This window comes from Carcharodon carcharias, chromosome 11, assembly GCF_017639515.1.
Source record: "Carcharodon carcharias isolate sCarCar2 chromosome 11, sCarCar2.pri, whole genome shotgun sequence".
Classification (NCBI taxonomy): Eukaryota; Metazoa; Chordata; class Chondrichthyes; order Lamniformes; family Lamnidae; genus Carcharodon; species Carcharodon carcharias.
Window position 1 is genome coordinate 108995811 of NC_054477.1, and position 16553 is coordinate 109012363.

General features: G+C 40.9%; 1 protein-coding gene across 8 annotated transcripts in view; it reads right to left on the reverse strand.

Moving 5' to 3' along the window:
• LOC121283790 (ETS-related transcription factor Elf-1-like) overlaps positions 1-16553 on the reverse strand; it is a 172514-nt gene that overhangs the window by 12999 nt on the left and 142962 nt on the right. For all 8 annotated transcript variants that reach the window (XM_041198503.1, XM_041198502.1, XM_041198506.1 and 5 more), the window contains 3 exons: positions 15468-15575; positions 12379-12555; positions 1472-1555 (listed from right to left, as the gene is read on the reverse strand). In XM_041198503.1, the coding sequence (XP_041054437.1) occupies positions 1472-1555; positions 12379-12555; positions 15468-15575 (369 nt within the window). The remainder of the gene's footprint in view (positions 1-1471; positions 1556-12378; positions 12556-15467; positions 15576-16553) is intronic.

Below are 16553 nucleotides of genomic sequence, written 5' to 3' on the forward strand. Positions count from 1 at the left end.
GACCATCTCTGCGTTTGAACGTATGAATAAACTATACCTCTGATTTAACCCTAAAGAAAGTTTGCTGCGAATCACTTTAAATTTGACGTCACAAACAATGTTTGGGAAAAGACGCCACAGCCTATTTCAAAAATTAAAACACTTCTGCTTGTGTACAGGCGGCAAGAAAATACAGTTCACATTTGCCTCTTTCCCCTGTCCATAACAGAACCTTCTAACCCTCTATATTAACACCACCTCTTTTCCATTTCTGTGCTATGGTTAACTTGGGGCTGTTGTAGTACTGTAATGTAAAGGAGCCACTTGCCCCCAGTCTGCTGGAGCCAGAAGGATTTAAAGGGAAAACAAGTCCTGAGAAAAGAGCAAGACCTCTTGGATGTATCAGTACTTGAGGCTTGTGGAAATTAATACTGAAATAATTTCTTTCAGCAAAGTCCATCTTTGCAGTCCAGATGGGCCAGTGTTTTTGAACAATTGGATGTGCTCCACTAAACTGGTAGGGAGAGGTCCCAGAACTCACTTCAGGACCCATTCTGTTCCACGTAATCCTTTTGACACTGCAACCAATCACATTTTAACCACAGGAGCACTTTTCGAGGGTCCTTCTCTGCCAAATCCCAGTGTAGCAAGTCCACTTGTACAGGATGTTAGCCGGTGAGGCTTCACAAAGAGCGGAGAGGTGGAAATGAGCACAGGAAGGTTGAGACATGGCGCAATATTCCTCAAAAGCATACCCTCGTGACAGCTTTTGTATGCAGTGCTGCACCTGTATGCTCAAGTAGCTGGGAGCACACTAACCAACAGGAAATTTTCAAATTGTGAGAGGTGAAGTAAGAAAATGCTATTGCACCTTTGGTATGGGATATGTTGACCAGAACAGTTGCTTTTCTTTTAATTTTAATGATTAACAAAACAGGAAGTGCTGAAGTGTGACAAAATCAACTCTCAAAATTTACTGAGGTACTACAGAATAAAATAATGTCATTGATTCTACTCATGAAGAAAGCACAAGTTGTTATAGTTTCAGTGTTGACAGGTGTGCATTATGTTGGGTCTTCGGTAATTAGCACTCCTGCCATGTACATCTCTTACTGTCATTGTGTGCAGAAATGCCAGATGTGGTGAGATTTTATCAATTTATATCATGTGAAATAATGAGAAAAAACTTGAGGAAAGTAATTGAAAGTTAGAATTAATATTTAAAGTTTATGTTCACTGTTGATTGTTTTAATCCATCGATCTTAAAAGCAATGGATGTGTATCAGGAAGTTTCCTTTTGGACCCTTTGCTCCTTTGTTCAAGTGTTTTTGCCAGGAATGTAAATACATCAGTCAGGGGAGCTTCAATAAACCAGGATCTGGGTTCAATGGTGCTCCATCCACAGGCTGCTTGGCAAATTTATCACCTTCAACTGGAATTTTTCAAAAATACAGACTCGATGCTTCTAAACATGTTTTCCACAATAGATTACCTTTGCCATCTTTGCTTTTCCTTTTCACAGGGAAGTCTGGATTTGTCACTGGTGAGACTGGTCGTCGAGCTTTGGGTTTCCGTCCTGGAAGCAAAGTATTTAAGGTTTTAATTTACTTTGCCATCGTTGCAAATAAGATTTCTGCGGTGAAAACAAACTAGCTCCGAAAACACCTTGCATACACACAAAAGAGCGTACATTTCTCTGCTAACCCAACGTTGCCCCTTGAAGTTGCCCTAGATTTGTACAATACTAGCAAACACAACACAGTCCTGCCATGCAATGAACAACTATCACTTTGGTTTTACAAAATATGCTTATATATTTGACAATTGTCATGTCTCATTTTTAAATAAACGCAACCCACATTGGCTTGCTTACTGAAATGATCTCCTGACCATAAATATCACTCTGAACATTTCCCCACTGTTGACAGATCCAATGATAACAACAACACTGTCAATTTAAGCCTGCACAAATTTAACAGTTGTGCGCCAAATCATAAATTAAAATGGATCAAGTATTTTATAATTCCGGGGACTATTTCAGAGAATCCCCTAATGCACCTACCCAAAAGAAAGAAGAGTCCATCGTCAAACTAGCGTTGTTAGAATAGTTAATCAGAAGCGGTTTAGGGATAAAAGTGCACGTGAAATAAAGGTTCAACACAAATTACTTCTGATAACCTACTTTTTGTATATGTTTCTACTAGTTTTGGTTGTCCATTTTCCAAGAACAAGTCAGTAATGTAGGACATAAATTTTATTAGAGTATTATAAGATGGGTGGATGCTGCAATCATTAGTTAATAAAGTAATTTGCTCAACTAGCTAGTTACTGTGAGGAATATTATCTGTTAAAATAGATTTTACAAAAGCTCAACAGAACTCACATGGCATCAATCGCTCAATTTTAGTGTGCCCTAAATTATTACTTCTGCATGTACTACTTTCCAGCCTCTTGATTTAAAAATGGCCTCCACCCAGGCCTGCAAGCAACTTTCTTTTCATTGTTTCTCACTCCCTTTCCCAGCTTCTTCCTATCACTGTCTTTCCCAACAGATTATACAGTGTAGTGTCATGTACACCAATGAAGGAGGTGAACACTACTTCTTGAAGCAGGAGGTTTGATGACCGGCATGGATACGATGGGCTGAAGGGCTTGTTTCTGTGCTGTATAACTCCATGATTCTATGACAAACTTTTTTTCTGCTGTGTTCCCCCTCACAGATTCATCTCCAATGCACACTTCCTTCTTCCAAATGAATTGTATTTTTGCATCCACCAAGACAATTTATTTTCAAGGCAAATAATATATCAGACAAAAAGTAAAATATGAACAAAGATTGCTGCGGTTGATGGAGGTCAATCATCTCAGCACTAAGACATCGCTGCAGGAGTTCCTCAGAGTAGGGTCCTAGGCCCAACCATCTTCAGCAGCTTTATCAATGGCCATCCTACCATCATAAGGTCAGAAGTGTGAATGTTCGCTAATGATTGCACAGCCTCCTCAGATACTGAAGCAGTCTGTGCCCACATGCAGCAAGACCTGAACAGTATTCAGGTTTGGGCTGATAATGTGGTGCAAATGTTACTTGCCAGTTAAGTGCCAGGCATTACCTTCTGCAACAAGAGAGAATCGAATCATCTCCTACTGATTTTCAGTGGCTTTACCATTGCTGAATACCCCACCATCAACATCCTAGACAGTACCATTGGCCAGAAACTTAACTGGACTAGCCATATAAATAATGTGGCCACAAGAGCAGGTAAGAGGTTGGGAACTCTGTGGCAAGTAGCTCACCTCCTGACACCCCAGTGCCTGTCCACCATCTACAAGGCACAAGTCAGGAGTATGATGGAATACTTTTCACTTACCTGGATGAACGCAGCTCCAATAACACACAAGAAGCTCAATACCATCCAGGACAAAGCAGTCATCTTTACTGGCACCCCATCCAGCACCATAAATAGTCACTCCTTCCACTAGCGCACACTGGCAGCAAAGAACAAAGAAACGTACAGCACAGGAACAGGACCTTCGGCCCTCCAAGCCTGCGCCGATCATATTGCCCATCAACTAAAACATTTTGCACTTCCACGGTCCATATCCCTCTATTCCCATTCCATTCAGTTATTTGTCAAGCTGCTTCTTAAACACCACTATCGTACCTGCTTCCACCACCTCCCCTGCATTAAAAAAAACTTGCCTCACACATCTCCTCTATAGTTTTCTCCTCTCACCTTAAATCTATGTCCCCTAGTAATTAACTCTTCCACCCTGGGAAAAAGCTTCTGACTATCTACTCTGTCCATGCCACTCACCATTTTGTAAACTTCTATCAAGTCGCCCCTCAATCTCCGTCGCTCTAGTGAGAACATTCCAAGTTTCTCCAACCTCTCCTCATAGCTAATAACCTCCAGACCAGGCAGCATCCTGGTAAACCTCCTCTGCACCCTCTCCAACGCCTCCATATCCTTCTGGTAATGTGGGAATTGCACACAATATTCCAAATGTGGCCTAACCAAGGTTCTATTCAGCTGCAACATGACTTCCCAGCTTTTATACTCAATACCCCTGCCAAAGAAGGCAAGCATGCCATATGCCTTCCTGACTATCTTATCCACCTGCGTTGCCATTTTCAGTGACCTGTGGACCTGTACACCCAGATCCCTCTGCCCATCAATGCACTTAAGGGTTCTGCCATTTACTGTATAATTCCTGCATATATTAGACCTTCCAAAATGCATTACCTCGCATTTGTCCGGATTAAACTCCATCTGCCATTTCTCCGCCCAAATCTCCAACTGACCTATGTCCCGTTGTATCCTTTGACAATCCTCTTCACTATCTGCAACTCCTCCAACCTTAGTGTTGTCTGTAAACTTACTAATTAGCCCAGTTACATTTTCCTCCAAATCATTTATGTATACTACAAACAGCAAAGGTCCCAGCACTGATCCCTGTGGAACTCTACTAGTCACAGCAGTGTGTACTATCTACGGGAATGTGTTAATCTGCTATCTTACTTTTATGCCACTATCAGCATCTTTAGCCTTTAACACTAACTTTAACCAGCCCCTTTGTCTTGCGTCCACAACATCTTTGTCAATCTCTCCTGAGTTCCCACCTATCCCTGACCTTCTATATTGTTCCACCTGCTCCATGCGCTCTTAAACAGTGTAAAATCCATTACATTTCTACTTCTCTTTAGCTCTCAGGAAGTGTCATACGGACTTGAAAAGTTAACTCTGTTTCTCTCTCCACAGATCCTGCCAGACCTGCTGAGTTTTGCCAGCATTTTCTATTTCAGATTTCCAGCCTCCACAGTATCTTCCTTTTACCATCTGAAAGTTCCCATCCAAGCCACACCTTGGAATTATATCTCTTTTCCTTCACTGCTGTTGGATAAAAATCTTGGAACTTCCTCCCTAACAGCACTGTGGGTGTACCTACACCAAATGAACTGCAGCAGTGCAAGAAAGCAGCTCACTACAACCTTCACAAGGGCAATTAAGGCCGGACAACAAATTTGGCCTTGCCCATGAATTAATGAAATAATAAATAAATAGCACAGTACTAATAAATGGACTTATTGTACTTACTGAAACAAAGCTAATTCAATAGGCCAGGATAGATAACCAGATGCTTGATCAAAAAGGTAGATTTTAAGAAAAAATTTAGGAGGAGAGGATGGGGAGGCAAAATTTGACTTCCATTCCTCCTTCACACACACAACACAACACTGAGAAGCAGTTGGGAGCCAGGTTTTTGGGCAAATTGACCACTGAATACAAATCCTGAGCTCACGGGTTAAAGAGACTAGCACAAGGGAGTCGGGTTATAAGGACAAACAGCAGAGGATAGAGGATAGAAATGATCGCAAATCAACAAGATTGACTGGGCAAAAAGTTAGCAGGAATGTCAACAATACTGAACACCAATTATTTGATGTAGTGCTTAATTTGCTTTCAAAGAGGTGCAGAGCAATAATTTCACTTAAGTGCAAGAAAAATAGTCAATCAATTTAATGGAGTGGTAAACCATTCTGGTTCTAGGTATTGCAAACACAGCAAATTTCTGTGACCAGACAATGGTTATATAAAGGTCAACCACAGAGAAAATAACAACCACTATCTCTCATTACTCTGAAAGTAAAATGTTTACATGTCATTGCAGGACACAAAAGAAGTTGTATAAATTGAAACTTCGGGAATGGTTTCATAGTCCATCAGTGAAAATATTTATGGTTTTAGTAGTAGCACTCTGTGCTGGAAATCAAACTATTAAGGGAGCATTTTGTTTTGACCCATTGCAACTGAAGCATTGCAACAATGAACAACTATAATACAACAAACCCACAAGAAAAAACAAACAATCCTGTAACATATGCTGATTTAGCTTTTAAATTAAAATTGCAAAACTGAATATATCTCAATCAAATAAACATTAATAATTGAGTTTCATTTTTTCATGACATTTGAAATTACCATGGGCAGGATTTTACCCTTGGCAGGAGTGTACAACAGGGGCGGTCAGGAAGCTGAGTGCCACCCGAGATTGGCTCCGCACCACGATTTCACACTGGCGGGCCAATTAAGGCGCGCTCATCTTGGAACGAGAGTGGCAGTGCTCAGCGCTGCCTGTGCGGGCAGGGGAAGGAAGATGAGCAAGTGATCTTCGTGCATGCACACGAAAGCACGCTTCAATCTCCCTGAGGCACGGTACTGCCTCAGGGAGATGAAGCACTGTTTAAAAAAAAAATAAAGGAAATAAAATTGTCATAAAACACGTCACCTCATGTGACTCTGTCACATGAGCTGGTACATGGTTTTAATTCAAAAATAAAATTTTTATTTAATGTTTATTTGCTTCAGGAAAGCTCATTCCGCCCGTGGATGAGGTTTCTTTAAAAATGTAAAGACTGCTTGGCCTTTAACTCTGCCCAACCGTTAGGTTGGACAGGCAGCACAAATTTGAATTTAATTAGCTTCTTAATGGCCTTTCAATTATCAGCGGGGGCACAGCCAACTCAGGCCCACCGAACGAAATATCACGAGACTGCGCGATGACGTCGGGACGTTCACCCAACATCATCATGAGCCATTTTACGCTCTGGCGTGTTGGGCGTGCACCCTCACGTTGAGCATAATATTCTGCCCCATGAGTATATCAGATGCAAGTTATTGTACTGAGCACCTCCCTAACATCATTCACTTGCCCATCTCAGCAAATCTGCTGCTGAAACCCTAATCCATCCCTTTGTTACCTCTATATTTGTCTACTCCAACACCTCCTTGCTTGTCTCCCACATTCTATCCTCTGTAAATTTAAGGTCATCCAAAACTTTGTTGTCTTAACTTGCAGCAAGTCCCATTCCCCTATACCCTGTGCTAGCTGACCTTTGTTAGCTTCCAGTCAACCAACATCTTGATTTTAAAATTCTCATTCCTCCATGGTCTTGCAGCTCCCTCCCCCAATCAGTGTAATCTCCTCCAACCCCACAACCCTCCGAGATATCTGTGCTGCTCTAATCCTGGTCTCTAGTGTATTCTCATTCATAACTTTTCCACCATTGATGACTGTGCCCTCAGGTGCCAAGGCCCCAAGCTCTGCAATTCCCCCTTACACCTCTCCACCTTGTTTTCTACCTTTAAGAGTACTTAAAACCTACCTCTTGGACCAAGCTTTTGGTAATCTTACCTAATATCTCCTTATGTGGCTCTGTGTCCTGCTTTGTTTTATAATGTTCCTGTGAAGCGCCTTGGGATGTTTCATTATGTTAAAGGCGCTATATAAGTTGTTGTTATGGTAAAGGATAATTTTGAGAGACATCCACACAAAGTTTGTCATGGGATATGGTACAAATGAAAAAGAAAAGTTGTGTGAAGCGTCAGTCAGTGCTAGAAGAAATAATTCCTTTGATTGCTTTGTATAGTGGTGCTATTGCATACATGGAGTTTTATTTTCAGTCAAAAGCTAGTGTGCTTTACAAATATTATAATCTTTTCACAAGCAATAGTGAACAAAGGGGCCAGATTTACAGTGACCGCATTACATTAATACAAAAACAAAATACTGCAGATGCTGGAAATCTGAAATGAAAACAGAAAATGCTGGAAATTCCCAGCAAGTCAGGCAGCACACATGGAGAGAAACAGAGTTAACATTTCATGTCAATGATTTTTCATCAGAACATCAACCCAAAACGTTAACTGTTTCTCTCTCCACAGATGCTGCCTGGTCTGCTAAGTATTTCCAGCATTGTCTGTTTTCAGACCAAATTACATTAATTTGGTTGCAGAGGCAGGCAACAAAGACGACTCTGGTTTGCAGGGATTTATTTGTCTTTAAATCAGAAAAGGTTAAGCAAGTTTTCTTTGGAGGGGAGATTTAGAGGTAAAGTCATCAAATTTAAAGCAAAATTATCCAGGCATTATTCAGTATGGTGAAGGGCTCAAAAGTCAAGTAACTCAGGTAAAAATAAGAACCTTAAGAGTAAGTAGGGGTGTAACATGAACATTGTCACCCAAAACATATGGGAGTTATTTAATGCATTACCAGGAAAGGTAGTAGAAGCAGACAGTGCCAATGAATTCAAGCGACAATTGTATATATTATGGCAGAGGGAAGAGAAGATTAAAAGATTGTGTGATAGCAATATCTAAGGGTGATCTCAAAGAAAGCATTTCATGTTATAATTGTGTATTGAAATAGGATCTTGGGGGGTTTAAGACTAAAACCAGTCTTTGGCAGGTCGGGGCTGGGTGGTGGTGGTTGGGGGGGGGGGGGTGGGGGGGAGGTGGGGGTTGAAAAACCTCAATATTAAAGATGAACCTGAATACCTTGCACTAGGTATTATGTTGCAAAAAGAGCATATCATATACACTAAATAGTTTCACTATAATCTCAATTAATAGACTATATTAATAAGATAGTTTCTTTCAAATGTCACAGGGGAAAAGAAAATGAAGAATTCCTGTCCAGATTTGGTTCAGTGGCAGCCTGTTTAAATGCAGTCATAACACAAAGCAGTTAACAAGCAGCAACATCAGTATCTTCTATCAAGCCTATCCCAAGTGTTTCATGGTAAAAGCTGGAGAAAAAAATTACAACTCAAGCAGTACTGTGTAATTGATTCACGTAATTTTCATATGATTGGCAGTTCATTTTATTTTATATAAAGAGAGTGTGGCCAGATATTGAAAATTCAAACAAATAGTCTAGCTAGCTTTAATTTGGAGCTACAGAAATGGCTCTACTGTTCTAGTCAAGGAGTCAGTATGAAATTGCTAAGAGGTACTTTAAAAAAAAGTCTTGCATTATCTAATGCCTTTCATGACTGCAATAATCTCAAAGTGTTCAACAGCCATTGCAAGTGTAGCCACTGTTGCCCTGTAGGAGCCATAGCAGTCAATTGCACACAGCCAGATGATAACAGACCTGTCACATGATAACGCAGTGTTGTAAGGCAAAATTCAGGGAGAACAGGAACATCCTGCGAAGAAAGACCACTTGATTTTCAATTTGAAGATCGTAGTAGTAAGAAGCTTATGATGAAAAGTTATTTACAAAGGACTAGCTTAATACTTAGTAGCACAATCATTTTTATTAATTTGTGCATTGGAGGACTTAAACAGATAGCTGACTGTAAGTAATTAACTGTTATAGGACTGTTACTTGTTTGTTCAGCTTTTGCTAAATTTAAAAGCATTAAATAGATTACTTTAATGAGATCTGAAGGTGTCATGCTTCATTCGCTCAAAGATGAGGGAAATCCCTTGAAGGTACAGAATAGGCCCAGTAGGTAAAAGTAATCAAGAATCAGGATTTTCTATTTCTGTAAAAAGAGACATGCTATCTAAACATTTCCACCGTGTCACTATATCATGACGATCAAAATGCATCGCCAATATCTGAATCTGCATTAATTAAACTTATGAATTCAGCAACTCGTGCATTTGAGTTTAGTTTTAACGGCACCATCTATGCCCAAATAGGTAGTGTTACCATGGTTTCTGCTCTTGGCCCAACTCTCACAAACATCATCGGTTTCCATGAGAAACGCATCTTCAATGGAATGACACCTAATCTCCTACCCTTGCATATTTCTGATAAGTAGATGATACCTTTGCTATATCTGAATTTATAGCTACATGCAAGAATTTCCTTACTACACCTTAACAGGCTCCATCCTGTACTCAAATTCACCTTTGAAATGGAGCAGTCAAATAAGCCCGTGTTCCTCAATGTGCTAGTTAGGAAATCTGCCAATGGATTTTCTACTAATGTCTACTGCAAGCCTACCTTCACTGGCAAATATCCAGCTCTCCACTGAGCTCCCACCTATCCCTGACCTTCTATTTTGCTCCACCTGCTTCACACCACCCCACCCTCTTCAACAGTATAAAATCTATTACATTTCTACCTCTCTTCAGTTCTGAAGAAGTCATATGGACCCGAAATATTAACTCTGCTCCTCTCTCCACAGATGCTGCCAGGCCTGCTGAATTTTTCCAGTATTTTCTGTTTTTATTTCAGATTTCCAGCATTTGCATTTTGCTTTTAGTTGTTTGGTAGTACAGAGTATTGCTCGAAAAAGGGACATGTCAAAGCTTTGTGTCTTGCACTTGTTTTGCTTTCATTTCACTGGTCAATACACACGTTGGGATTCCTACAGTTCCAGATGTTATAAGATTGGTCTTATCGGCAACCTCATAAATAGGGCCCAAGCTATTTGCTCACCATGCAAGCTTGGTGCTGAAATAGTGCGCATCAAAGCCATCCTGCGAGCTAATGGCTACCCTGATAAGATCATTGCTTGTTGTATATTGCGTAAACTCACGAACAGGTCTAAGGCTGCCACTTTGAGTCCTGAAAAGCGCCCAGTCTACCTCAGATTACCTTAGAAGAGTAAGGTTTCTCAAAAAATTTGAGCAACAGGTGAAGCTAGCTGTTGCACGCTGTTACTATACAGTCGCAACCAGAGTGATATTTTCCACTAACAGGGTGATGTCGTCAAGCCAAAAAGATGTTCTGCCTATCACACAAATGAGCAATGTGATATATGAATTTCAGTGCTGGTGTGATGCCAAGTATACAGCATGTACATCCCAACAATTTGTGGATTATATCAACAGCGTGTCCCTTTGATTGTTCGCAACAGGCAAAGTACTGGCCGTACCCAACAAGCCAGTGCTTATAAAACTCAAAACAATGTCTTACATTAAATGTGATTCTATGATTGGACAACATCTCCTAAAAAATCCTGAATGCGCTAAGAATTATACTGGAAACCAATTTAAGATAGTCAGGCTCGCATTGTGACTCACTTATGCATGCTAGAAGCCACACATATTCACACAAAGGGCCCTGTCCTTTGCAGACAGAAGGAACATGTCCACACGTTGCACCTTTTCCAACTAAACAAAAGCTTAGGGAACAGTCATTCTCCAGTTCAGTCCCCAGTGCAATGCCTTGGCCAATCAGAGTTGACCTGCTTGGTTTGAATTTGAACAAAACTGGGCAGTTAACTGTTCCATGCTGCATTCTCCATGGCTATACCTCCACCAATCAGCACTCCCTTCTCATGCAATATAAATTGTTCCCCCATTACTGTTGGCAATTTCTTGCGATAGCGTGCAAGCTGAAAAGTTTAGATAGTATGTTTTTTTTTAAAGCAACACTTGAGTTCTCTACTACCAAGCAACTATTTTCTATTTCACTCTCTTAGGCACCTTGCAGATGGGATAAGCAGATGTCAAGTTAAGGATAGACTCAGATATGGAGAGTTCAGCCTTGTCACAAGAGAGTGATCCTACAAATAAAAGGAAAGAACTTGCATTTATATAGTGCCTTCCACAATCTTCTGTGTCCCAAAGCACTTCACAGAAATGAAGTACTTTATTGAAGTGTAGTCACTGTTGTAACAGAAAATGTGCAGCCAATTTGAATGCAGCAAGGTCCCACAAAGAGCGATCAGATAATAACCAGATTATCTGTTTTACTCATGCTGGTTTAGGGGTATAATTTGCCAGCATAGTGTCATGGAATCTTTTACATTCAGTCACAATGACAGACTAAAGATGACGTATTGTCTTTATGCTGTCACTGCCAAAGAACTTACCTTCTTCTGAACTGGAAGCTGGCCAGAAAGCTTGATTTCCAGCTTGGTTCTCAAATTGGATCGGGCCTCCTGTCTAGTCTATTGGCCTTGCCAGCCCTAGAGTCTGCTCTGGGAAAGAAAACCTACTCCAGTGCAATTGCTAGAAAGCAACTTTCACTGTCGTTTGCTAATTCTGGAAGCTCTGTAAATGCTTGGGAAACTCAGACTGGACACACATTGTTTAAATGCTGACATCAAAGAGTCATCCCAAAGCAGTTCCATTTCTTGAAGGGATAGCTTCAAGTGGTTTCCTCATTCAGGAAAAGGGAAAGATCCTACTCCCATGGCATTTTACCCCTTTCCTGTCCTTTTCTACACCATGTTTTCTGTGGTTGACATGAGCCTCTTCAAATGCTACTTTGTAATAGGAAACTTGGGAGAAGGGTGAGAACTTCATGGGCAGACTATTCTCTATCGTCTTACTGTGGTACAGGTAAGATTGCTAACAGCCTATGGAGGACAATTGCTATGGGTCCACTTCCTACCAAAAATTGACTCAATTTCCTAAATTTAGATAAGCAGATATTCACACCTCAGCAGTATGGATGCCATCAGGGCTGGTCACAGTGAAAAATTCAATACAGTAGCTTCAATAAGGGCTTCTCATTCCACACTCTCAATAGATGATTGTGCTGCAACCTAGTATGTCAAATGTCCACTAACTGGCCAATCTAACCAACTTGAAAAATACATCAGATGCACGAATGAAGGGATCTCCTCATTGCTCTGCACCAAAGGCTTACCTTTCCTTTTTTTGGTCTGCTCCAATGATTCACTGCCATCATCCTGGTGAGCAGCTTCCTGCATCAATATAATCTCCTGTGCGTTCTCCACCACCTCAGGAACTCCATCTGCCCGCACAGAGATGTGGGTGACGGGAGCCGTGACCATCCCACTGGCTGATGGCATGAACACGCGAGCTAGAAAAACAAGAAAAAAAAAAATCAGTAGATCCAGTAACCACCATAAAGTTCAATGACAAACAGAATGCATTGCTCAAAACAAGCAAGTCATTCGGCAGCTGAGGCGCTTTTAGAAAATGCCAATACTTGTTCAATTTTAACCCAGGTCAATGCACAGGGCTTACTTTTCAGCTCCCGTCTCTTGTAAGGGTGCCTTCCATTAGCCAAGGGTCTCCTAAGAAGTCACACTTCAATGTTTTCTCTCTTTCAAATAACCAGAACCAATGATTGCCTCAAAGCACAAGAAACCTTATGACTAATTGGGAATCAGGTATTGGGAGGGTTTAAACTAACATTGCATGGGGATGAGAACGAGGAGGAAAAACAAGGTGCACCGAGAATTGCAAGGGGCAATGTTATAATTCCCATAGAGACTGCGAAGTTTTAAAAAGAAATTCAAACTTCCAGTTTATAACTGAAAGAATGACACAAAATTTTGTTTTAAGGCATTTACTGTAACAAAAGACTAAAAACATTCTTTAGTAAACATTACCTTTGTAGATAACACACAGTTTGTTTGGATGAGAATGGGGGCTACAGGATGGATATAGAAACTGACTACGGCATCATAGTTCAGGAAGGCATTCAAGTGGGAGGAGTTAAAAGGAATGCAGTGGTACTAGAGGACAGTATATCAGTAGGATAGACACTGTTCTCTGCAGCCGAGTGCGACAACCTGAAAGCTGTGTTGTCTGCCTGGTGCCAGGGTTCGGGATGTCTGCTCAGGACTGGAGAGGAACTTGCAGTGGGAGGAGGAGGATCATCCAGTTGTCGTTGTCCATGTAGGTACCAACAACATAGGTAGAACTAGGAAAGAGATTCTGCATAGACAGTATGAGGAGCTAGGCACTAAATTAAGAAGCAGAATCTCTGGATTATTACCTGAGTCACGTGAAAATTGGTATAGGGCACATAAAATTAGAGAGATGATACATGGCTCAAAGACTGATGTGGGAGAAGGTTCCAGTTCATGGGGCATTGGCACCAGTACTGGGGAAAGTGGGGGCCATACCATTGGGACGGTCTACACCTGAACCATGTTGGGTCCTGTGTTCTGAATGCACGTAGCACTCGAGATAAAACAGAGGAACTGATAGCTCAAATAGAAATAAATAAGTACGATCTGATTGCCACTACAAAGACATGGCTGCAGATGACATAGATTGTGACTTGAATATTGAACAGTATGTGACGTTTAAGAAGGACATGAAGCTAGGAAAAGGTGGAGAGTTGGCTCTATTAATTAATGATGGTATCAGCACATTAGAGAGGGATGGCCTAAGTTTAGGAAATCAGGATGCAAAAACAGTTTCGGTAGAGATGAGAAATGATAAAGGCAAGAAGTCACTTGTGGGAGTGTTGTACAGGCCTTCTAACAGTAACCATACAGTAGGATGGCGTATAAAAGGAGAAATAATGAGAGCTTGTCAGAAAGTTATTGATAATCATATGGAATTTTAATCTGCATATAGACTGGGAAAATCAGATGAGCAAAGGTAGCCTAGATGAGAAGCTCATTAACTATCCTGAAAACATTCTCTTAGAACAGCACTTTCTGGCACCAAACAGAGAGCAAGCTACACTAGATCTGGTATCGTGCAACAAGATAGGAGAATCTGGGGCTGTTCTCCTTGGTAAAGAGATGGTTGAGGGAAGATGTGATAGAGGTGTTCAAAATCACAAAGGGCCTAGATAGCAGAGATAGATAGTTCCCATTGGGGGAAGGGTCAAGAACTAATTAAGGTGCTTAGTTAAAGAGCCAGAGGTGACATAAGGAAAAACCTTTTTACCCATTGAGTGGTTGGGATCTGGAATGCACCGCTCAAAAGGGTGGTGAAGGCAGATTCAATCATAGCTTTAAAAAGGGAATTAAATTATTATCTGAAGAGATGAAATTTACAGAGCTATGGGGTAAAAGGCAGGCGGGTGGAAATAGCTGAATAGTTCTTGCAGACAGATGCCATAGACACAACAGACCCAACAGCCTCCTTCTGCACTGTTACCATTTCATGATTATGTGGGGCTGGCTACTGATCACTTGAGTATTGATAAATGGAACCAGTGCAGCCCCTAATATTAAGGTGCTAGCCCTAAAGGCCTGAATATTGCCATGGGGTCTATCCGGATCTGCTTGATCTTTGGGAAACCTACCATCTGGAAGCACTGCAGTGCTTTCTCTTCTGCCAGTGCTGGCTCATCCAGAAAACAATCCAAATGCTTGCTTTAGTGAACAAAGCATCAGCTTGATGCATTGGTGCATTGAAATGGCCCCTGCAGTAGCAGGAAGGAGTTTCAGGCTTAAAAGTTCAGAGCAGTGGTGGAGGTTCTCTGCAGGTCAGAAGGCAGATGCCACAACTCTACTACTATTACTGCTGTGGAACTTTGGCCTGAAAAAGCAAATCTCTTCAGCCATTTTCAGAAAGACATGTCTGTAAATCAGAGCTGTCAGAATAATTTTAGGTGTCACACATTGGAGTTTGGTGAAGGAACCTCAATTATTGCATTTCAAGTAGACAGGCTCCCAAATGAATGACCTGAGGTGGGAAGTGGGTTGAGGAAGGGGGGTGGTGGCAGCAGGGGGCATGTGAGAGAAAGAACTCTAATTTAGCAACCTGAAACAGAGAAGCTAAAATGTTGGAAATGCTCAGAAGGAACAGAACTATAAACCTGTCACTTCTATAAACTCCCTAGACTGCTGATCTGAAAAGGAACAGAATAGGTCATAAAACAGTACAGCTGATGTTAACTAGTCAAGAACATATCAAAATCTGTTGTGCCATTGATTCTAAATTGTAATATCGTTGTATAATTACACTGTTAATTATCTTCTTATTTTGTCAATGTATAAGGAGACTTGAACTGGCACTTACTTATCCTCTTCTCTTCAAAGGCAGGTCCAGGCGAATCCATATTGAGCAGTGCCTCAGCAGCCTCAATAGTCTCCATTGTTTCATCTCCATTTTGACAGGAAGCCTCCACTGCAGCATTAGAAACATAAAGAATTTATGGAGACACTTCACAGCATGACAAAATCATGATACAATAACTACACAGGGACTTGAAATTGGATTTTTAGTGCTCTAGTGCTATATAGTTTAAAAAAAAACTGCCTTTAAATTAGTGTTCACAGACACCAACTTGAATATTTTTAATTGCCAAAATGAATGGTAGACTGAACAATTCTGATTATTTATTTACTGTTTTATCTAAGAGCTGGTGGTAGCTTCAACAGATAAGTATGCATCTGATCCAGTAGCCCAGGATCTATTGCTATATTCTGTCAGGACCTATGCAAAACAAATCTGGTCAAAATGAAATCTGGATTATTCAAAATTTTGTATAAATTGATGTCTAACAGTAATACTGTACAATCATAGCCACCCTACATAAACTGCATTGCATACACCCTAAAGTCTTGTTTTTCATTCTATCCCGCCTGATATTCACTGGTTCTCACGACCTGAAAAACGGAAAATAAAATCCTAGCATGGCTTCACTCCATCCCGGCTCCTTCCTCAAGTTATGCGTACTTGCACTCTTCTGACTCTAGCCTACAGTCCGCCATCTCCATGCATTCAGCTCTCTTTGCTAGGTCAGTCTCTCCACTTTCAAAACCTCACTCAGTGACCTGGCCTTCTGTCTCATCTCCTACCATTACTCGACGGATATTTATTGTAGCAAAGCCAATTTAAACAAACATCTAAAAGTTGACCATACTACCTGATAATGCCCTGGGAGATGAACTTTATAAAATTGAACTGCTGAAAATGCAAAAGCAAAAGCTAAGCTGCAAACCAGCTTAAGCACATCTTTCAAAACTAACTGTTTAACCACAGTTAAAATCCCATTTTTCACTAAATACCACAAAACACTTACTGCTTTAACGGTAAACAAAAACAAAAACAGAATTACCTGGAAAAACTCAGCAGGTCTGGCAGCATCGGCGGAGAAGAAAA